The sequence below is a fragment of the Bactrocera dorsalis genome, chromosome 5, assembly GCF_023373825.1.
Source record: "Bactrocera dorsalis isolate Fly_Bdor chromosome 5, ASM2337382v1, whole genome shotgun sequence".
Classification (NCBI taxonomy): domain Eukaryota; kingdom Metazoa; phylum Arthropoda; class Insecta; order Diptera; family Tephritidae; genus Bactrocera; species Bactrocera dorsalis.
Window position 1 is genome coordinate 24134128 of NC_064307.1, and position 24542 is coordinate 24158669.

General features: G+C 36.7%; 3 protein-coding genes across 4 annotated transcripts; 1 reads left to right on the forward strand and 2 right to left on the reverse strand.

Annotated features, from left to right (window-relative positions):
* Window positions 1-494: 494 nt before the first annotated feature.
* On the reverse strand, window positions 495-1432 carry LOC115065973 (uncharacterized). The gene has a single exon (XM_049457794.1). It carries the CDS (start codon window positions 1122-1124, stop codon window positions 495-497), a length of 630 nt encoding a protein of 209 aa, XP_049313751.1. The 5' UTR covers window positions 1125-1432.
* Window positions 1433-5525: 4093 nt separating this feature from the next.
* On the forward strand, window positions 5526-12982 carry LOC105223943 (peroxisomal targeting signal 2 receptor). Of its 2 annotated transcripts, none has more exons than XM_011201850.3 (4): window positions 5526-5653; window positions 11014-11253; window positions 11325-11956; window positions 12038-12982. In XM_011201850.3, the coding sequence occupies exons 2-4, from the start codon at window positions 11050-11052 to the stop codon at window positions 12207-12209; spliced, it is 1008 nt and encodes a 335-aa protein (XP_011200152.2). In that variant the 5' UTR covers window positions 5526-5653; window positions 11014-11049; the 3' UTR covers window positions 12210-12982. The 2 variants fall into 2 exon arrangements, with proteins under 2 accessions (XP_011200152.2, XP_049314212.1); XM_049458255.1 differs by lacking the exon at window positions 5526-5653 and adding an exon at window positions 8018-8237.
* LOC105223942 (phosrestin-1) lies at window positions 5674-7959 on the reverse strand. Its single transcript, XM_011201849.4, has 3 exons — window positions 6924-7959; window positions 6304-6498; window positions 5674-6237 (listed from the first exon to the last, which is right to left on the reverse strand). Exons 1-3 carry the CDS (start codon window positions 7777-7779, stop codon window positions 6083-6085), a joined length of 1206 nt encoding a protein of 401 aa, XP_011200151.1. The 5' UTR covers window positions 7780-7959; the 3' UTR covers window positions 5674-6082.
* Window positions 12983-24542: the final 11560 nt, after the last annotated feature.

Genomic DNA, 24542 nt, shown 5'->3' on the forward strand with positions numbered 1-24542 from the left:
ATATGTTTATTATCAGTTGATGTTGATGGCCGTCCTGGAAGTGGTTAGTTGTCAACACATTCTCGACCCTTGGTACAAATTAGTACCAATCAAAAATACTTGTTCGAGACAAACAATTATTACCGCAGGTCTTTGGCAACATTTTGAATGTTTCGGAACCAGAAATTTGACTGCACGCACAAAATTTAATAGAACTCGTTGTTGAATAATTCTACTTAGTGTAAAAATCGCTGAATGCACTTTATGTGCCTCAGAAAGACAAGGATATACGAAACATTAATAATTATTTTGATGTGACATTTGGCACAGATGTCATTGACAGCCTTACTAACGTAGAAAAAAAATATTTCGACGGATGGTTTTTTGCGAAATTTAAATTAAAGAATTTTATTATTTTTTTCCCACAGTAATATATCAGCAAAATATTTCCGAAATAGCGAAATTTTAAAAATTCCTTTAAATTTATGTCAAAATCTTTAAATAACATTAAATACTTACTGAAAAGATTGCGACTGCTGAATTATTCTTGGATGCTCTCTTTGATTCTGCGAATTACGTACATTCTCCTCCGGTACTCGCTGTGTTCTTCTAGTGGTTGAGACTATTGGCAAAGCTCGGTCAACAGCGCGGAGGGTATTTGAATCTTTCAAATCGTTTTGTGAAAAATCAGCATTGTAGCTCGAATTCGTGTAGCGTCGACGGCGCAAGTCCTGTGTGTGTTCGTTGCCCAAATGTAATACACGATGACTGAATGAAAACGGCGTTAAATACTCCGAATGCTGCTTGAGTTCTCGTTTGGCGGTGGCGACAGGCGGTTCCAACATTGCTAGTTGCGTATTCGGCGGAATAACTTGGAAGTAATTACCGAGATTACGATATTTGGCCACATCAGGCGGCGTGGCACGCAGTGAAGTCGCATATTTTGGTTGACTGTAACCATATGTCGGCAACTGACCGTACAGAGCCGTTGCATTGAGTGTCGCGATTTGATCGTTGAGATGCAACTGATCATTGGTGTTGTTAGTACCCGTAAGACGGATGCGTGGATCGCGACGTGCGTGCGAGTATTGAGCGCCACAATGGGCACTCAACAGTTGTAAGATTAAAATTATAATATACAACATGTTTAAAGTTAAACACTTTTCGCTTTCTAGATTTTAACTACTTGTATCTGCGAAATTTCTTCGTTACCAACTTGAAAGTCTTTAACCATTGACGGCGTACGAAAGCTCACAATGCTGAAATCTGGTTGACAGTCGCATTTATAGCCACCGCCGCGCTGTGTAATCAAACCCTTTGAAGCGGAAGTTTTCTGAATGCCATAGAGGACCACTTAACCGTGGCACAGCGCACCACTAACATCTAACCCGATTTCTGCCATTTCTCTACCATAATGTATGTATGTACATACAGACAGCTTTTCTTGGCACAATTCAGCGGAGTGTGAAATGACTGATGACGTATTCAACGTTTATAAATTTGAAAACAAAATGGGAAAAAAGCAAGTCATTGACGACAGATTCCAATCAAAATTTACGATGATTGTGCAATAGAAAATATAAGATTATAATAACTGCACTGCATTGAATTGAGGAGTGAATGAAAATTAATGCATAAATAGAAAGATATTATTACAAATGTACTCCTATATATTCTCGAGCTCCTTTTCAGTAGTCGCTACTCTTATAAATACGCCTGCATTATACCATATTACATATATTAACAGAGATGTTTATATCACATTTCCACTAAAACGTGGACCTGTTCACATTAAGGAGCTCATGATCATCGGATAAACTATAAAGTATACATATACCATAAATGACAAGCCTGACGAGTGAGAGTCGGTTTAGTCATGTCCACCTGTCTGTATATACATACACGATCTAGTTTAAGTTTTTGATATATCGATCTGAAATTTCGCACACGTCTTTTTCTCTAAGTCTCTTACTGGTTATTTGTTGGACTCGCCGAGTTTGGATGACTTCAGCATATAGCTGTTATACAAACTGAATTATCAAAATCGAATCGATTTTTGATCACGTGACGAAAGGAGATCGTGTAAGTTTTGAAGGCAGATTCGTTTAACTTATTCAATACAATTTTCGGTCTGTGTATTCCAAATTCAAATTTTGTACGAACCTTAAATTGAATTTAGTTAAAATTTTTTCGAAATTTTAGAGTTATTGGATTGCCTCTACATTTAACAGATGAACCCTTTAGAGGTAGTAACAGATTACTTACGCCTGAACAACCTTTACAAATCGTACAACTTTATTACTAAAATTCACGTTCTGTATAGAACGAGTTTCGCTCGCTTCGCTTTACAAACGAGTATAAACAAGATAATCGCCTATTATTCGCAATACCATCACTCATCTTGAAACCCAGCATTCATTATTGGAAAATATTTGACCGATTAGAATACACGTAATGAAGCAAATATAGCAGCCGTAGCTGAGAGTGTACACGTAGAGCATTGAGGGAAAGAGAAAGCATATAAAATACAGTCTGTACAAGAACTGAAGCCGCTCGACCTTCGCAAGTGACATCGCTTCGCTCTATGGGCTCTTGAAAAGTTCCAAGACGTTTCCGAGCAAAATTTTTTTTAGCGATGAGGTCCATTTCTGGTTCAAGGGGTATGTAAACAGCAAAATTGCAAAACTGCCTCATTTGAGACGAAGAGTAACCTGAAGATATTCAATAGCTGGCATTTCATCCAGAAAACACAATGTTTTGATGTGATCTGTGGGCCGATGGAATCACCGGTCCGTGTTTCTTCTTCTTCTGGGAGAACGTAACCGTCAATGACAACCGTTATCGCCTCATGATAACCGACTATTTCATACCTGAAATTAAAGCTCGTGACCTCGGCGACATTTGGTTTCAACAAGACGGCGCCATGTCCCACACATCGCATCAGTCAATGGATTAATTGAGAGAACACTCAATTTCTTGTTTTAGGCTAGTCGATTGGCCACCAGTATCGTGTGATATCACGTCAATAAACTTTTTTCTGTGGGGATATATAAAATCTTGAGTCTAAGCGGATAATTTCGCTTCGATTCAGGCCTTGAAGCAAAACATCACGCGTGTCAGTCGAAATGTTCGAACGAGTGATAGAAAATTGGACTCAACAGCACATTTGAAAGAAATAATCTTCAAAATAAATGCTAAAGAATATTCTTTCGAAAGATAATAAACTTTTTCCATTAAATTTGAAGTATCTGAGTTTTTTCCTTAAGGGGGTATTCTACTCTAGAATTTTGAAAAATTTGATTTTTTTTTTATACATTTAAAGTCTAGACCCTTAAGAACAAATCCTCGAAAGAATTTTTAAAAATTAAAATTATTTTATGAGCTACAGTTACTTTAGTGACTCAGTACCTTGCCCGGTAGGTAGGTAGACTCACTTTTTTAAACGCGTTTTTCTCGAAACTACTTTTTTCCAGACGGTGCCGGCATTATATCAAGTTCTATACAACCGATTTACTTGAAATTTTTTGTGAACCTTCTTTATATAATCCTTTATCTTTTATCTTTATATAATCCTTAATCCTTTGTTTTTAATATTTAAAAAAAAATTCAGGAATTTCAAAAAAAAAGCGTAAAATCATTTTATTTTCAGGCAGTCGCCATTTTTCAAAAAAATAATCCAACAGCAACACAGCATGAGAGCATTCTTACTGATTAAGAATTTCTTTTGATTTTTTTTTCAGACCACCAGCAGAGTCAGAATAAATGTCACCAGGATGCGCCATTTTTTTTACACCTGTCACCCCCTTCTAATTATTTTAATTTTTAATATTTTTTTGTAAAATTTTTTTTCTGTATTCTTAAGATATCAATAAAAACACCATAAAAAATGGATAGTAAAAATATTTTTGTTTTTTTTTTTAAATAAAATTCAAAAAACTGCCCAAAATTTGATTTCTAGAGTAGAATACCCCCTTAAAAAAGTAGGGAATCTCGAAATGGATCACCAACTTTTATTTAACTTTTAATATGCAAAATATTTTTATTAAATAATTATATATTTAATAATAAATTAATTTCTATTTAATAATATATTTTATTAATATTTCTTTATTCGTATTTTTATTGTCACGTTCTGTTAGGAAATTGTATAAAAATAAAATTGTTTGAAAAAGTACCCGATACCCCTGACATTTGACTTCCACATACATATGCCAAGTAAACTGAAGTTACTAATTTCCTGTCAGCAAAAACTCTTTCTATTCACGAAGTCTATGTCGCAAAGAGTCCAAACTTTTGGCTTTACTGAATTATATGTATGTGGTATTTTTATTCGTATTTGTAGAGCACATTCAATGACCTTCAACACAATTACAATCAAAAACCGTGGATTAACACTCTAAAAATACTCAACACTTTTGAATAGAAAAATCAAAGTTTCCAGAGCATAACGGACCTTTACGAATAAGCACTGCCAACATCACTAACAACACCTTTCACAGTTAAACTCTAACTATTCAAAGCATGACCTTGCCAACTGGGTGTGGAGTGGATATTTTGCGAACTCCAAAACAGCTGCGAATTTTTGGCAAGGAACTGGTTTGTATTTCGAAAAGACAATAAACAAATAAGAATTCGAGCGGAGCTCATTTGCATAAGTAACGTACGCGAATTTTTCAATGCATTTCAAAGCCAACAATTATGGCTACCTTTAAATAAATAAATATTGTAAGGATATTGCAGACAAGTATATACAAACATATGCACTTACCTACTCAAGGAAATTATGACCGTTAGGCCAGCGGGTCAGTTTCGTATCAATGTGCATACTTCGTGCGCTTTCGGCAAAAACAGCTTAGCCGCCAATGAAATGCCTACAAGCGAAAGGGTTGTTGACACGCCGCTGAGCGCTGATTGGTTAAGGTTATGTCGGCCTTAAGTGTGTTTGTATTAAAAGAAGTGCGAAGCGTTGTGGAAGTGGGTCATAAGGGTGGCAAGCTATTGTTGAGTTCCGTAAAGGAAGTAGTGTGTAGAAGATTTGTCCATGTGTGTAATTACATTTTGATATATATGTATGTATGTATGTATACTACAAATATATGTTTGTACTTGTAAGTTTCATTAATAAATAGAAAATTGCTAGGCACTTCTACCCTTAAGCAACCCTGTCTCCAACTACTATTTACATAGTAGATATGTACATGCTTGAAAATAAACATACGCATACACATATGGCAGCGTGTCACGTCGCAGTTAGTTGGCTTCACTGCTGACCTTGCCATTTACACAACAGTCGCATTTGAAACTTGCAACACGCTGAACGGAGCTACAAAATAGTCTACACGGTCAACGAAAAGCTTCAAATACGCTTAAAAAAATATTTTACTAAAGTTTAAAAATTATTTTTGAAATATTTGAAAATTATTTTTAATATATTTGAAAATTATTTTTGAAATATTTGAAAATTATTTTTAAAATATTTGAAAATTATTTTTTAAAAACTTAAAAATTATTTTTGAAATATTTAAAAACTTAAAAATTAAAAAAAAAATCTAAAAATATTTTTTTTAAATATTTAAAAATTATTTTTCAAACATTTAAAATTTATAAATAACAATTAAAAAATAATAAACAGTAGTTTTAACTACTAAAACCCAAGTGTTGTGTGCTCTAACAAGTAAGTGCTCGCTAAAAGAATTTTTTTTTCAAATTTCACAATTTATTTTTATTTTTTTATTGCTTAAAATTAGTGCATAAATATGTAATTGCACCATATGGGTATTTGTGTGTGTAAACGATTTGGATTATTGCTGCGCAAACACACACAAATACATAAAAATGAAAAACAAAAACAATAACAAAAAAATTTACAATAACAATAATTTAAATATTATTAAGTTATTTAGTTTAAGCCCCGCTGCTGATGAGATGCGATGTCGAAATGACTGCTGTTGTTGCTGCAACAAATTACGTTCACAGTTAATATACTTTCCAATTGCAATTACGTATAGTAGAAATATCACATACGCCCTCGTGGCAAACTCGTGCGAGGGTAACCGAAACCAGCGTGGCATTTGCCACATACACACGTGCAACATTTTAGTACTTAATCATCCATATTGACATTATTCATACGCATTTTGGCAAAGTCTTCAAATACGATATTGTCATCGTCATCCTGGTAGTAGCCCTTTACACCGCGATGCTGCTCGATCGACTTCATTTTCTTCATGGCATTCGAGCGCTTCTTCTCGACGGAGCCTGGAGTGGGTGTACGGGATTTTAAATAGTGCTCTTACTAGTGTTTTTTTTTGTTGTCTGACTTACCCGGTGCTGGCTGCAGCAGCTTGAAAGGCACATCCGTCTGCATTTCTCCACCCAAGGTACCACAGTTTAGCTTAATACGCACCGAATATGAAATCACAATACCACAGGCATCGCCGGTGGATTTACCCTCCTGCACCAGAGTTGAAGAGGCCAAGTTCACATCCTCGTCCTTCAAGTGGCCATCGAGTGCAATACCTTTGAAAAGTTTAATGAAATAAGTGAAGAGGATTCAAGTTTCAATATTACAAAAAAAAAATCCAAAAATAGTGAATGTTATCAGGATTTAAGGTGTGTGACTTGACTAAAAAATTTTGTATTGCGCCAAAATGTAGGCAATATATTTCGCTGTTTTGCTCAAAGCTTCCGAATGAGGAGACAATTTAGTTAAAATTTGTAATACTGCCCAAAATGTAGGCCATGTGTTTTTTATATTACGGAAGTTGCCCTATAAAAATGAAAATTCGGCTAACATTTTTATTTTTGCACTAAAATATAGATTATGTTATTTTTTAATTATATACCGCAAGCTTCCAACAAATTATAAAGCTTTAGGGTTCGACATCCTCAGCGAATTTTGACTCACTCACCACTATTTGACCACCAACTACTTCATTACTCACCATGTCGATCCTTATTATTCGCTGCCAATGGAATTAAGTAGAATGTCTTTGACAGATTCGCACCCGGCGTGATAGGACAGCCCTCCTTAGTCTCCAACTGTGCCACATGTTTGCTAAACTGCGCATTCACCATGGTGATCTCTGTGTGTTGCACTATAAAACATTTAATATTCTTAACGGATTTCTTCGAATTATTGCTGATCTGCACGGTGGCAGCCACTTTCTCGCCGTGATAGTAAATCTCACGATCCAGCGTAACTTCCAAGCTGATCTTGCCGTTGGAGAACGTGAACCCTTTGCTCACCAACGAGCTGGGCAAACGCTGACCGCGTGTTGGCGGTGCATACTGCAGCTTCTTGATCACCAAACTGACCATGCTGCGTTTGTGTTGACGATCATCTTCCGAATCGGCAACATAAGCACGAATGTTGTATTCAATGCCAAGCGGTTTGCCCATATCATCGCCCTCCTGTTGCAGTGTCACAGAGCTGGGTGAATTGGGTGGGAAGTGGAAGGTGAATGGGTGTGCATTGCTGCCTAATTTGCGTACGAGTTTCTCCTGCATTGGTGTCATTTCCATGTTGCTATTAGTCATCGGCACAATTTGTTCGCGGCATAATATGAGCTCCTTGGAGAATTTGACACCCATGACCTCATCCTCTTCGCGGCCATAGCGATAGGTGGTGACCAGTTGTCCGTAAACACGACGATTTTTCAAATAATCCGGATCCACGACCACAACGCCGTCAACAGGATCACAGTAGTCCAAGTGATCAATGAAATCGCGACGTCCCAGATAGAAGGTCACCTTGCCATTGGGTGTGGCCTTCTTGAATACTTTCACAGAAACAACCATTGTTTTAAGTTCTCAATTCACAACACTTAGTAGTTCAATTCAAAAGAAATTCCGTTATCCTTGCGTTTTCACGGTTGGTCAATTAAATTTTTATTTCTAGTACTTTATGATTTGTTTGGTTTGGGGTTCTTGTAATGTTCGCGCGCGTCTGAAGGGAAATGCGACCACTGTGACCGCAAGCACCTGCTTATATACCTTTGCCTTTCATCCCCAATATTTAAGTAGGGGGGCTGTTGTTAGTTGTCCGCTTTTGTACTAAGTGGATTTGCTCATTACATATACGTTGTTATGCGCTGCATTTAATTACGGCTATGCTAACATTCCAGCGGCTGGCCCTGAGAAGCCGTTGTTTGAATATCAACTGCGGAATTGCGTTTGAAAACGGTGGTGCGCCTAACTGTATGTCTCGTGTATCGAAGTCAGTTGTATTTGACGCGCTTTTCATTTCTTTAGCCTACGTAAGTAGTGGCAAAGTAAATACAGCTGCATTTTGTGTGGCATTTAAGTTTTTCACGACCTCAAGCAAGGTTAGCGACTGTGTGGGTTGCACTTTCGTCTTATCTAACCTGAAAGGTAATGCGGTTGGTCAGTGTACCGTGCCGTTGGCTAGTGGGAATTAGTGTTACTTGAATTCAGAGTGGATTATATGAACATAACTCTTCGGATAACATTATACTTACTGTGCGATAATAGTACCTTAGGTGGCCGGTGCTTTCTTCCATAACAATTTTTAATGAATATGCTTTCTTTAAGCGATGTTAGTTGAAATTATATAATGTTATCTCCATTTTACTCAAAATTTGTTGGAATGTTTTCCGGTCCGTTACTATTATTGAACTGCTCACTGTTGTGTGTATTATCATGTTATTTGATATACATATTTACCAAGAGACTCTAAAAAAAGAGTAATATATACTTCAATATCATATCAAAGTTTTGACAAGGATATTTCAAGAATTGGTCACATTTAGCTAAGGAAACATGTCGTACTACCATAAATGATTTGGTAAGAACCGTCAAGATTCCGAACCCGGCGGGTACTGTTTCGAATACCTTCAGAGCTGGAGTGTTTTCATCCATTCTGACGACATGACCTATCCAGCGTAGCTAGTGTCTCTTGTTGTCATTGTCCATGTCTCTGCACCACATAGCAGAACGGGAATGATGAGAGACTTGTATAGTTTGGTCTTTGTTCGTCGAGAGAAGACTTTACTTCTCAATTGCCAACATAGTCCAACGTGGTACCTGCTGGTGAGAGTGTTTATATTGGTTCCAAGACATGAAATTATCTACGACTTCGAAGTTATAACTGTCAACAGTAGTGTGGGAGCCAAGTCGCGACTGCCACGACTGTTTTTTTGATAACAAGAGATAATTCGTCTTGCCCTCGTTCACTACCAGCCCCATTTGTTCCACTTTCTTGTCCAGTCTGAAGAGAGCAGAACTGGCTATCGGCTATTCATTTTGAAAAATTTTGGATTTCCTTGATCGCGTAGCCAATCTCTCCGAAAGAGTGAGATGAGGACAATTTTTTCTGTATCTTAAATCCATATCTGAAAGAAAAAGTTGTGGAAAAACTAGTTGAAATTTTGATTCTTAACGAACAAGTTGTGTGAAAATTTCAAGACGATAGGTCGCTGCGTTTTAGAGTAAAAACTATATTAATAAGGAAGTGAACTCTGCATGGATGCCATCATTGGATATCGATATATTATATTAAATTGCCTACGTTTTGGGTCAAAAATGTGGCGATTATCGCATATCATCAATCATTCGACTATAAGGAACGGTGAAAATTAATGTTACTAGATCTACATTGAACATAATGGTTAGCACACATACCTTTACATAATAAATCCCTTTTTTTTTAATTCACATTTTTTGATATAAGCCGTGAGGTTTCATCGTTTTACCATACAAATTGGAAACATGTGACTTCTGCGTTTGCTTTTAGTTCCACGTAATTTTTGTTTTGCGTTCTACATTTAACTTTTTATGTGAATTCCAATGTTGCTTCCACTTTCCATTGCTTTTGTTCGATATATTCACTTGCGCCCACTTGTTCTGAAGCCATAGTAGAATAAAATAACAAGAACTTATAAAAATAATCAATATTTTACGGCGCCCACGTTATTTCATTGACCAATAAACCAAACTTTTAAAACCTGCTCTGTAAACAAAAAAACTTGCAAAAATGAAACTTGTGTACTATCGAATAATTTTATAAACATCCGGAATAGACCCCGGTTAACGACTACTATTTCGGCGAATTAATTTTGGATCGGTAAAAATATATGAATTCTATTCTCGAGACAATATATCGATTGTTTGAAAATGTGTAGTTTGAGGAGACTTAGAGATAGGTTTACGAGACAATATTAGAGGAATAAGTTTAAGTTATTCATTCGTGGGTATCTGTTCTCACCAAGGTCTTATGAAGACAGATCTATAATCACTTTGTTACTATAAGGAGAAATAATTACAGAAAATAGTCTGGTTGTACCCGTTGTCCCAGCAGTTAATAGGTGATAATATGCATACCTCAAACACACAGACGATCTTGAAAAAAAGCCAAAATGTTGGACAACTTGAACAGCGCATAACTTAACATTTGATTTGATATTGCTTATGAATAATCTTCCTCCTAATGTATTCATCCAAACTATCGAGGAATATGATAGATACATAAAATGTATGAATTTCTTATTATCTTCAAACACTTGTTTACTGCTTTACTGGGTATACATAGAAGCATATTCTTTCATACAACTCATATGTGTGCACATAATAAGCATAATTTGAGTATTTATAAATCTACACTTCTGGGTGCAAAACTGTTAGACACTTCCTTCAGAAATTAACAAGAAACACTTAACGAAACAACTTAACGAACTTTTTCTAACAGTTCGTTCGTCATCCGGTTTCATCTGTCTTTATCTACGGCAAGTATTGCTTTTACGAAAATATTGTAGTATACTTTTAGGCAAACAGCAAGGCCAAGCACCCTCATATCACTGGTGCTTGTCAAAGCTGATCTTCCAAGGTGCATTTATTGAATAAAATTTCTTTAAGCATGCATACATGAACGAAGTAATGTTTTCCGCATCATGATGGCGATACAGAATAATGAAAATAATTGAATAATTTTTCTTCAGAACCAATTACATACAATAGGATTATATGATTCATGCATTATATCAGCTCTAACAGCTCTATCTGCTTTATTGATTTCAGATTTCCACTCCAACCAACACACAACACTTTTGAGATATGCAGTCGTGTTCGACTCCCGATCGCCATGGCTACAGCGTACGCTTCTCACCATTCCAGCCAAATCATTTACTATTGGCTACAAGTCAACTCTACGGTTTGGCCGGTGGTGGCACGTTGTTTCTCCTGGAGCTACCTGCAGCAGGTGGTAAGGGCTTGACGGAACTCGGACGCATGGAGTGGACTGATGGACTTTTCGATGTGGTAAGAATCTATAAACAATTAAATATTTACCTCCCTCAAGTGGACTCACATTGTTTCACTTTGTTTTATAGGCTTGGTGTCCATATGCAGATAATATAGCGGCAACGGCTTCTGGCGATGGCTCTCTACAAATCTGGGGTGGCCTTGATAATGACATAGCGGCAACAGACACAACATTGAAATCGCTCAAGCAACCGTTGATTTGTTTGCAGGAACACAAAAATGAGGTTTACAGCATCAACTGGGGCGAACAGTGGAATTGTCATCAACTCCTATCGGCCAGTTGGGATGGTACCATGAAATTGTGGGATTGCCATCGTCAGAACTCGATCGCCACCTATACGGGACACAGTGACCTCATCTATTGCGCAAAGTTCTCACCGCTAATTGCTAATCTCTTCGCTAGCGTAAGTACAGATGGTAACTTAAACTTATGGAATTCTGCTCTTGAATTTTCAGGTAAACCCTTGATGAGCATCGAGGCAGCGCACAACGGTGAAGTACTCGCCTGTGACTGGAGCCATTTTGATCGGAACATTTTGATGACTGGTGGTTCGGATGGTTTGGTGCGTGCTTGGGATCTACGCAACATGCGGCATCACATCTTTCAACTCTACTCCGGCGAGTTTGCGGTGCGACGGGTGGCTTTTTCCCCAACCACGGCAACGGTGGTAGCAACAGCAAATTACGATTTCACAACGAGGTATTCGATCTTTCTTACTTAAATTTTTTAAAATATTAGAGGAGATTCAGTGTTCTCACGCAAGCTATTTTCATTGTACAGAATTTGGGATTTCAATCAGTCTTTGGATGCTTTGGAAGTGAATGTAAATCACACGGAATTCGTTTGCGGCTTGGATTGGAATGCTGGCGTGCCACATCAGCTCGCGGACTGTGGTTGGGATTCTGTCATCAATGTGTATACGCCGAAAACCTTAAAGGATATGTTGGACTAGTTTACAGGAGAATGTTGGACACGACATTGCATCATCATTCTATAGAGGAGTGGTTCACAGTAATGTCGAATTAACGTAGTACGCTTTGTAAATGCGCTGTGACTTAATTGTTAGCTATAATGTATAGAAATTAAGGAGCTAAGCAGGTTTGAGGAAGCTGAACCAAATTCATGATCTACAAACATATAAAATAGATCTAAAAATGTATGAAAGAGGTCCACGAGGAATAAGTAGCTGAGCTATCCTAAATTTTCGCCAACTAAGTGTCTTGAATGTGATAATAGAAATTTACAATAGGTACCTTGGAAAAATTTTTAAAAACAAAAAAAATTAACTCGTTTTAATGTATAAATTTTAATAAAACGTATAATGGAGATATGTCATGGGCCTGGTATTTTAAGTGCTGGTTTTGCACAAAATAATTTGTCAAGTTAAACAACGCTAAAAACATCAGGTGTAATCTTTTCGCTATACTTTAACGAATGACGAAACGAACAAATAACTGGTATAAATCTAAAATAAAATAAATTCGTGATTGATAAAAGATTAAAGTTTCAACAAAGCGAGCAGAGAAGTTGCGAATCAAAGGCCGTTATTTATAGGATCTATTGCATTTAGTAAAACTTTACTCGAACAGAACCGGCATTTTAAATACAGGGTCTAATGTCTCATCTCACATTATGATGATGTATGATTTTGTAAATCTTAATGTACATAAAATGTTACTGGTTATATAAAATACAAATTAAAACGATCGTGCCATCACCGTAATCGTTTTGGATATAAAATCTTTTATGATATTTATAACTTATAAAGGATAGAAGGTTGTGTTTGGAATAGATGGTCTTACTATCTTCGAGTCTTCTTTAATCACTTCCTTTAAACAATAGCAGGTCTTGTGTAAAGTAAAAAAACTACTGACGGCGCCAATATTAAAGCTTCGGTCGGGTTTCTTCCAAATATGCAGCATATTGTTTAACTTACGTTAATGACATTTTGAATGTAAATTCATAATGCCTCTCTAGTAGAAACCAAAAACTGGAAAGATCGATTTTCTTAAGCTTCTCTTAAGATGAATTTTTTAACATAAAAGGTCTTGACCATAGACAAAATCAGGTTATAATGGAATAGTACCAGGTTTGTTCCGAGATTGATGCTTAAGAAACTCAAGAAAAAAACTCACGAAGCTTCAGAGAGTACCCTTCTCTTCTCATATTGCGTTAAATAATGACTTTTTTGTATTTACTATACAAGTTAAAATTTATGGGAAAAAATATCAGCAAGTAATATCCTTCGTCCATTTGCAATTCACTAACAAAAAGTGTAAGATCTACTAAAAAGAAATCCATTTGAAACCATTTAGACCATTTAAAAAAAAAATGGCAGAAAGAAGCGAATTTTCCAAAAAAATTTCTGAAAAAACGTTTAAATTTATTGATCCAAAAGTTTGTACACATTCATCTTTTAACTATATTTTAAGACTTAGTATTACTAAAAATATTTATTTGGAAAGAAACTACAGCTGATCTCCGGAAGCTCCTCTCAAAAAAGACGTTTTGCAGTGACCAATATATCTCTGAACTGATTTTCCTGAAATTATAAAACCAACGTTAAAGCAATGTAAAAATCTAGGAAAGCAAAACGACGGAAAAAGAACATTAAACTTTTTGACAAAATGGCGGTTTCTCAAACAAAAATCGATTTTTGACCAAAATTTTGGCCTTAAATATTTTATAAAAAATATTTATCGATCAAAAAAAATCTTTGATTAATTATTAAAAAATATTTTTGAGAAACTAGTGTTAGAATTTGAGACTAATCAGTGTAGTCAGTTTCGAGCACTCTGAAACGCCTTTTCAAATTTGCGTGTAACTGAGAAAATATTCACCAGAACGATATAAAACTTCCTGTGTGTATTTTTAAATATATTTATATTAAGAAAATAAAATAAAATAATTAAATTTTTTGAAAATTCTAGCTTAATATAACTCATTAACGAAAAAAAGCATATTAACCGAATTTTCATCGCATATTGCTGTTGTATTTCGATTCACAAGATAGCAGCGTACATGTGATGTTAGCTCCGCTGAACCACCGACAGACGGACTTATAACTATTTAAACGGAATCTACCCAGAATAAAATCGAACCAAGTCTCTCAATATGGTAAAAAAAACTTCCCGCTTTGAAGGGTGCTCTTACAATCGGTGAACAAATATCAACATTATTATTAAAAAATAAGGATTCAAGTTTCTTCTCATATATCAAGTAAAATGTCAAAGAAGTACATGCCTTTACGGTGTGTCTTTAGAGATCAGCTCAAATGAAGAATTGTCATTTCTCTTTGTTAGAAATTATAAATTATAAAGTGGGGTAAATTAATTGGTGTTTCTCTCGCCTGAGTTTTTACTCTTATTAAAATATCTTCTAAATAAAGGATGTTACCGATATTGCATGAAATCGGTTATTTATGCTCGGGTGGGGAAACTATAACACACGAAGTAAAACGGTCATTGGACGCCTGAAGAAATCATGGGATTCATGCGTATGATTAATGAAGACGAAATCGCTTTGGTTCGAATACATTTGTTTATAAATTAAAATTATTTTTGTTCTGGGTCCCTCAACCCATTGGATTTTAGTTTTAAAATCACTCCACATAGGTCCAAAAGAGCATTCAAATATATTTGTACATATAGCTTTAATCACAAAAATAAAAAGGATCCACCACAATAATTACACCATGCTATCCACTATTTTAGAAGTCTTCCAAAGCCAATAAGTGAAAAAAGTTGCCAAGGTGATGAGCATTAAAGTGTTTGCTGGCTTGCCAAATTTGGCAAATCTTGATAGACAGTTCGATTTATACATATACATACATATGTACAAACACACTAGTGGATAACATATGCATATGTTACGTGTTACCAAAATTATAAGGCAAGCATGTGATTGTTGTTATTGGATAATCACTGTCTTGCGCAAACGCCAAATGTTGCCATCTTGCCGCCAATCTCGAGCGTGTTCGCCTCAACTAAAAAGATAAATATTTGCTTGTATTTGTAAGCATTTGTTTGCTTTATTTGAGTTGTCTGCAATTTTGCAGGACATGATGTTCATGTGTGTGTATGTGTGTAGCAGTGTACATGACAGGATGGTGTTTGCCTAACCCATAATTATGCTAACCATATTGCCAAGACGAAGGTGAGATAATGCTCGCGTCATTTTGATTAATGGCAACCGTTAATTAGGACTTTGAAGGTCTACTTTTGGTTAGCAGAAAAAAGGGTTTGCAACAAAAGCATTAAAAACAGAGGAAAACAAGAAATTATCAAACACGTCTGTCTTGATTATATTTACCTTGTTAAATCGAGAAGCAAAAAGGCAAAAGAAAAACAATTTTGCCACATATAGAAGACTTAAAGAAATCGTTGTATTTGCAAATGTAATACATGCCTTTTTTTAGTTTTTGTTTATCTACAAAATATGATCTTTCATAAGAAATCAAAATTTGTGCACAAAGACTGGTAAATAAATCAAAATATTTATTATTTTCAAATGAGTTTTTTTATCCTTTAGAAAATGAAAAATTATAATTAAAACAAAATGCGCTGAAGCCATAATAATGTTGTCGTTGTTATTGTAACGGTTATCTAATATCGGTAGTAGGGTTCAGATAGGTTGTCATCGAGAAGCCGTAATACTCTTCATGGAAGAGAAAGAATCCAAAACACTATTCACAGGCGCTTTTCCTATAGCACAGAAGGGTATAAAGAGATCTTTAGCTTGAATGCGATCATTAAGTTTGTATGGTAGCTATATACTGTGTAGTGGTCCGATATCGGCAATTTCGTCAAATGAGAAGTTTCTTGGGAAGAAAAGGACCTCTGCAAAATTTAAGAGCGATATCTCAAAAAATGGAGAGTGTTGTACGAGTATATACAGTGGGACAGACAGAAAATCGACTCAGCTCATCACGCTGATAATTCCTATATCCATATGCTCTAAAGGGGCCCTGACGTTCCCTTATGGGTCTTACAAACGTCGTGGCAGGGTATAAAGGCGTATACAAACGTTGAGTGTTGAAAGCATATGTAAAACTTGTTCCGCATATAACTAATACTTCCATATCAAATCACTCAAGATCAGTAGAGACAACAACCAACTAAGCTATTGCGCCATCTGGCGGGATTAAATTTGCACACAGTAGGACAAATTTGGTTTAGAAGAGATAAAAGATGTTGGTTGTATGTAGCGAAAAATAAATGTAAATGTTCGTCGAAAAATTGTGGGGTTGAAATATAAATCCACTTCCGGATGAGAAAAGCTCATTACTACATGAACTGGCAGGTATTTGATGTACAAATTGAAGAAAGTTTGTTTTCTTGAATGAATATCTGGCCTTTTTCTTCAATATAATCTCCATCTATGGTAAAGCTCAGTTATCATTTTCGATACCACTACCCGTTCGATGGCGTGAAGCTGCGAGGCCGTCAAAATAAACATTTGTTTCGATATTAACCTCTTGAAGGAAGTGAAATATTTTGCCAGCGTGCATGAGGGTAAGGAAATAGTCGCTGGATATCAAAACTGATGAATATGGTGGTCGGGCAACTAGTTAATAAATCAGTTTCTTTACTCAACCCAACTTCACGAATTTTCACACTATTTATTCAATCATCATTTGTTTGTTGCAGTTACGACAAAATTTGGTATCATCAGTACTACTTGCCCGTTGAATACGCTGGAACAAATTTGCAGTAAGAACTATAATATATAAAATTATATACATAATACGAGTAGTATTTCCTTAACTTCCGTTCGACCGTAGTGTCGAAATAAAAGCGTTAAAGTCGTTCAAATTTTTTGGGAGTTACCATGAACTACTTCAATTAATCTTAAGTCAGCATTTAACGAATATCCTGGGAAGTTTTCGGACATACGTAATTTCTAGACCCTTGTCGGTTCTATTAAAGAGCCGCTCTACAAACCTCATCATCATAGTGAATGACCTAGCCAGTGAAATCATCTAAGCTTGACCTCTGTATATCTGGTTGTATATCTAGTTTCCTAGGTTTTTCCAGTAGATCTTGATTAGAGATGATACGATGCTTCCAGATCATTAAGATTTTTCGTAAATGCGAGTTTGTAAAATACTCCCGTTTACTTATCAGCGTTATTGTTAAGGAACAGGAATCGCAACAGTATAAGAGTACGATTTACATTAACGGTTCCATCGGAAAACTATATTTTATTTATCAAAACACAAAATTCACAATTTTCTATGGTAAACTAAAATATATATGGTGGTGCCATTAGAAACCATTTCTCTAAGGCTAATGGAATGAAATATCATGGAACTTTGGCAGTATTCCAGTTGAAGTTAGTGTTAGCACTTATGCAATAGTGAGGATAGAGCTTTTTTATTTGGCGCCAACTTTAGATAAGTCCAAAGAGGCAATGCGAGATATCTTCCTTTTCGGCTTAAATAGAAAAACGCTTGGAATTTTGATTTGCCTATGTGGGATTTTTTTGTCTTTTATTGCTAACAGAACTTGCTTTAGTTTGTATTATTAGAATTTACTGATAAAAGTACTGATGAGCGTGGTTATTCTGTAGATTGCAAGCTGTCAATTGTAGTTTTACGTTTTCATATACACTTCCGGGGATTCAACATTGTTTACTAGGAGCAACCGCTGTGACAAAGCTAGTTTATATTTCGAACTCTAACCTTTCGTGTTCATCTTACATACATATATTAGTACAAGTGTAAATATGTACATACGAAGACCACAAAAATTATTACTTGTGCACATGTTCGTGCAATGCACAACAAAAACTTATAAAGGTACTTGCACTCAAGTGTTCCCGTCGATGCCGCCAAAAGTTTTTATTTTATCATAAACGTTAAACATTAAATTTAACATTCGCCAGCTTCTGCACCGTCCTACACGAAACCTCGGACACGCGCCTGCGACTTACCCATAATACCACCGGCACGAACAAAAACAATAATAAATCTTGACAAAGAAAGGAAAGAAAGAAATAAAAGTTCAGCAACATTATTTGCTACAAGAAATGTGCTCATAAAAAGCAAATATTCAGCCATCATCTTCGAAATTGAGTACGACACGCAACCGACGCGAATGAAGTCAATGGAGCAGAAGCCGACTGGGGACTTAAAGGCGCATGAACACAGTCACATTTGCTGGCGTTTGGTGGAAGTCATTAAAGCATTTAAAATACAATGCGCATGCGCCGCAACTCGTCTGGCAATACGAAGTGTATTTGTTATATAAGTACGCGAATAGTGTCCAAAGATTGATACATCACGCGATTCAATGTATTACGCATGCGTACGTATGTAACCCGCAGTAAATCAAGGAAATAGTGGAAAAGCAAAATTTTACATAATATTACCTAAAATAAAGTTTCCCGCAAAAGTCTCTCTTATTTTTTATATCTCTCGTTAACTATTTGATCTTACTTTCTTAGTATATACAGAGTTTTGGGTTTGATATTACTTTTATATCTAGGAGTTATTGTGGTTGTTATAGCGCGTGTTCCAACTCATTTGATTAGATTTTGTCATCTATGACCTCGAACAGTAAGCCTAGGTAACGAACTATTTCGATCGAATTATACCGAATGAAACTCTTTGAATTTTTCTTTTTAAGTTGGATATTAATTGTTCGGGGCTTCGGAGTAGTTTATGGTTTTTCAAAGAAGGTTTTCCATGAGAATGTGATCCCCGATACTTTAATTTTTCTTCTATTTGATGATAACACGGTAATACGTCGTCTGGTATAAATAATATAACAAATTTAATTAATGAGATAATTTATTTATAAGCGATCCTTGATAACGTCTAGAGCTCTGGCGCAGAAAATAGTAGAGAGTAGAAGTAAGAGTCCAGAAACTCTAATGATTTCCAAGTTTGTTACTCTAACTCTGCGTGGACTGATCCGGCCCAGAAAAAACAAACGGTTATCATGTACGAGGGCGGAGAATGCATTGCGTCCAATTCCCTCAAAAATCTTTAGTTGGAGACTTCAGAGCCCCCAACACATTTATAACCCGATAATATTTGAGATATACCAATGAATCAACGAGTGTATCACTTTAAAGAATTTTTATTTGACGAAATTTTTCAGATAGGATTACTATAGCATATAGCAGTAATAAATATAACTCATCGATCCAAATCGAGGTTCTTGTATGGAATCTTTTATATTGGTGAAGGGTATTATCGTTACCCTGATGCAATCGTTTTTTCATGTTTTTAATGTACTCGTATTTGCAAAAAAAATATGGATTCCACGTAGGAGTATGCGGTTCTAAATAGTTGTACTTTAGCTGTCTTCCAATCATCTTATATACTTTGGATAATGGCTAATCGAACAAACAATTGGTATACAAATAATGAACTGGTATAATCAACAGACATGATGAACAGAGTCCCAGATCCACGAGAATACATGTATTCTAATATGGTTCTTTATAACACAAGACTGGTATAACCAACTGACAAAAGGGGAGAGGGACAGAGACGCTACACTTATGTATATATCCATATATTATCCACGCACATATTTAACTGCATATGTGCAATTTTTACATATGAATGCACATACGAGCAATCATATATGTATGTGCCCCCTTTTAAGTATTCATGCGTCTAATTAAGTATTTCCGAAAGCAGATAATTTTGCAACATGCATGCGCAGAGCAGCCGACAAACAGCTCATGCCGCAGAGCAACACGCCTACTCAGTTCGTGAAGCGGGCGTCCGCAAGTGTCGCAGCAGGATAACACAACACAAATCTGTTGCCGAAGGCGCACACAAATAAAGCAATGCAAAAATAAAAAGTGAGCAACGAAGCGAAAAGGACTCAAGACAGGCGCAACTGAGCGGCAAAGTTGAAACTCGACACGAACGTTTGAAGGAAAAAAAATCACAGAAGCAAAAAAGTGCAAGTACCGTAGGATTGTGGGTTTGTGAATACGTTGGAGCACAGCAGGAAATTTCTTTGCGACGCAAACAAAAAAGTGGAAACACATTCGTTTCCTGTATGTCGTTGGCGGTGAGGTACGAGAGGCGTGACTGAGTGATGCTCGCAGTTCTTTCATATGCCCACTAAAATCTATGTATGTGTATATGTTCATACATGAGTGCAAAAAAATCTATAATTCTGCCACCGAAAGATGTAAGCAACGCCTGTTGGCGAAGGGACTCAAAATGCGTATGACAGGATATGTTAACCGTTAGGTTTCTATGCTTTAATAGCAAATGTGTTATTCACCTGTAAAAATTAGATACTGCTATTGGTATTAAAAGTACTGCCAGACTGAAATTTTTTCGAAAGTGATTTGATGTTTATAACTAAATGTACCAACATTGGTTTGAAGTAAGCTGAAACAAATTTAATGACTTCGACATTTCTGCCGAAGAATTTATTATTTAGTTATACGTTAATATACGAAAAAATGTCCGTCTTTCAAGAAAATCTGCAGTATTATCCATCAACTGGCTTCAACATTGCAGAATATACTTCTGTTGCTGCAAACAAATATCATATTCGGTCATCCTTTACCACGCGTCCATCAAAATATTGCATTAGCTTTTTCACAGAGCTCAATGACATCGACAAAATAGCTGGCGCAAAAAAGGCACGGATGCGGCATGATGATTCACAGTCTCTAGGTTTATGTCTCCAACTTATGTATGTCCACACAATGTTTTTAAGTTGCTAAAGCCTAACACCAGGAGATGATGAACGCTATTCCCCAATCGCTGACGATTTAGCGCACGTACCATTGACCGACCATGAAGAAGTTCGAATAGCAATTATCCGACCGAAGAACAACAAAGCGGCGGGGACCGATGGATTGCCGGCCGAGCTATTCAAACACGGCGGCAAAAAACTGATGAGCAGCATACTTCAGCTTTGTAGAATATGGTCGAATTAAATATACTCTGCTCAATCCAAAAAATAGGAGATTCCACAATCTGCGCCAACTACCGTGGGATAAGTCTCTTCAACATCGCATATAAGGTTATTTCGAACGTATTGTGTCACAGATTAAAGGCCACCGTCAACAGACTGATTGGACCTTATCAGTGTGGCTTTAGGTCTGGAAAATCCCCAACTGAATAGATATTCACCATGAACCAAATCTTGAAAAAGACCCGTGAAAAGAGGATCGACCCACCACCTCTTCGTAGATTTCAAAGCTGCTTTTGACAACATGAAAAGGAGCTGCCTTTATGCCGCTATGTCTGAATTTAGTATCCCCGCAAAATTAGCACGGCTGTGATAACTGACATCAAGCAATACCAAAAGCTCCATCAGAATCGGGACGAACCCCTCCGAGCCGTTCAATACCGAACGAGGTTTCAGACAAGGCGACTCCTTGTCATACGATTTCTTTAATCTACTCTTGAAGAAAATAATTCTAGTTGCAGAGCTGAATAGAGAAGGTACAATCTTCTATAAGCGTGTACAGCTGCTGGCATACGCCTATAACATCGATATCAATGGCGTCAACAACAGCGCCATTAGTTCCGCTTTCCCCATCATGGATAAGAAAGCGAAGCAAGTGGGTCTGGCAGTGAACGAGGGCAAGACGAAATATCTTCTGTCATAAAACAAATAGTCGTCGCACTCGCGACTTGGCTCCCACGTCACTGTTCACAGTCATAACTTCGAAGTCGTAGATAATTTCCTCTATCTTGGAACCAGCATTAACATCAACAAGAACTTCTGCCATAAAATCCAACACAGAATAACTCTTGCCAACAGGTGCTACTTTGGACTGAGTAGGTTATTAAAAAGTAAAGTCTTCCATCGACGAACAAAAGCCAAACTCTACAAGTCAGTTATCATCCAAGTTCTGCTATATGGTGTAGAGGCATGGAGTCGGGGTTACGAGTTGTCGAAAGAAAGGCAAATACCGCAGTCGATGGAACGATGAACTGTACAAGATATACGATGCCATTGACATATTTCAGCGAGTTAAGAGACAGCGGCTCTGTACCCGACAGGGGAAGCTGAAGAAAAGGAAAACCTCAACTCCGTTGGAAAGACCCAGTGGAGAAATATCTGGCTACACTTGAAATGTCCAATTGGCTATAACCTCGCGATGTCTACGCCAATAGCGAAGAAGAAAATATATTTATATGTATGTACGTACACTTCTGTGTTTGTATTTGAGGTTATTTAATACTAATAGCATTTTTTTATGAAAAAAAATCTTGGCGGATGCGTGTGTCTCTTGAACTGATTTATTCAGGTAGTGAATAAAATATTCAGCATATAGTACACACAAACATATATACTTCTTATACATTCATACATTATGGAAATAATCACACTCACATAACTTGTATACAAAACATTTGATGAAAGGAAACCTCCTTAACTGTTCCTTCTAATTAAAGAGGCGATGATTATCTTATAAACGCATTTGGGCTTCCTTAGATTTCAAGATTTCTATCGCGACATTCACTGGAGCCTAGGAATGTACGTATGTTTGAGTATGTACATATATATGATTGTAAGTGCGTGCAATCGTAGGAATATTCGGTATTGTGCCACAAGCGAACAGCACGTCACAAGATACGTGGAAAAAATCCACACAAATCATTTGTTTGACTGGAGCTACCTGCAAGGCGTTGACAAGGACACGTTTCACCGCGTTTTCCACTTCAATGTTGCACGTAATATTACGTAACTTTTCAGCACACTAAACATACTTACAATATATGCATAGCTACATATGTGTGTATGTATGTGTGTATCTATAGTTGGAACTGTAGCATTTTCTGCTGGTTTGCTCTGTTCCAGCCATTATTGGATTATTGCCGCGTTGGACGAACGCGCGCCATTGTTTTTACGCTGTTGTCCGCGCGGTTGGACAACAATGATGTATGTGTATGTCTCTATGTTGGACGTGATAAATTCCTGCGACCAATAAGTGCACAAAAAAAGGTCACTCCTGAAGGCACAACAACACAACGGCTCAATGCTACACATATTATGTAATGCGTGTGCGGTCACAATGCACCACGCAACAGCAGGAAGACAACAACAACAACAACCAAACAGCAATATAAAAACAATACATTAAGTCACAGTTTTTCGTCGAGCCTGTCGCTGACCTGTTTGGTTTGACTTCGTTTTTATTGACCGACCGACCGACATATAGTTAAAAAATTCAGGACATTCAGGTCACGCTCGAATTCGCCGGCATTCTCAGCGCTACGCAATTGTTGCGCTCTTTATGCCGTCAAATGGATTTCGGGCGCGTCGCAATACAACGTAACGCCTCTAAGAAGCGTTTAGACAAAGATTGCGTTGTTTTGAGGCGTTCCAAGGAAGTGACCAAAAGAATGAGAGCAGGAAAAAAAGAACAAGGTCATGCATAGCAAAGCAATACATGTGTGTGTGTGTGCGTGTAACAATTTTTTCATTATCATTTTTTCCCTCGAATATCCCGCTAGCAATGAGGTCAGACGCAATTACCAAATTAACGCTGCCCACCCCGCAGAGCTGTAGCACTTACATACCTTTCGGAAGGTCTCGGTAATGCGTCGCGCAGCCTCATGCGGGTGCTTTGTAGGCATACACACACATAAGTATATATTTTTTTTTTTGCACCGCCTTCAATATTTTGCATGCGCTTATGCTAATGCTGCCGCTCGCATGCCAATTTCGTTGCAATTTTTTGTTTGCTTTTTGTGATTTTTTGTAAACGCGTGCGATTTTTTTGTTTCGATTTTTTTTTTTTTTTGGTTTTGGTCTCTTCAGCACTTTGCATACAGAGATCGCGCAGATTCTGCTCCCGCTGGCGTGCGATGATTTTTTGGTTACTTTAGCCGGGTCGAAGGTCAGCTTTTGCGGTTGCCCGGCATAGTTGCACTAATTTTTTGCACTCATTTATTTTTTATTTAGAGCACACGACCTGCGGATATCTGCGCCCATTTCTCCATACATGCTTTTGTTTCCGTTTTTGCTTTATTTTTATTTTTGTTTGTGGTGTTTTTGTTTATGGCGTGTGCAAAACTGTGTGTTGTTTTTTGTTTATTGCTTGACGTTAATTATTCCAGTGCGGAGGTTCGCACGCGTTTCATATTAGCGAGTTTTTTTTTTATTACAACAAAATAAAAGAACACATGTTCGAAGATAACCCAGTTGACTTTATTGCAATTCTCGGAAATAATAATTTATACAATACATTCATACATAATATACTATACACGTGTCAAAAAAACTATAAAAAAAATTACAATCCTTTCAGACAAAATATTTTACTTTTATGTGATCGGTTAATA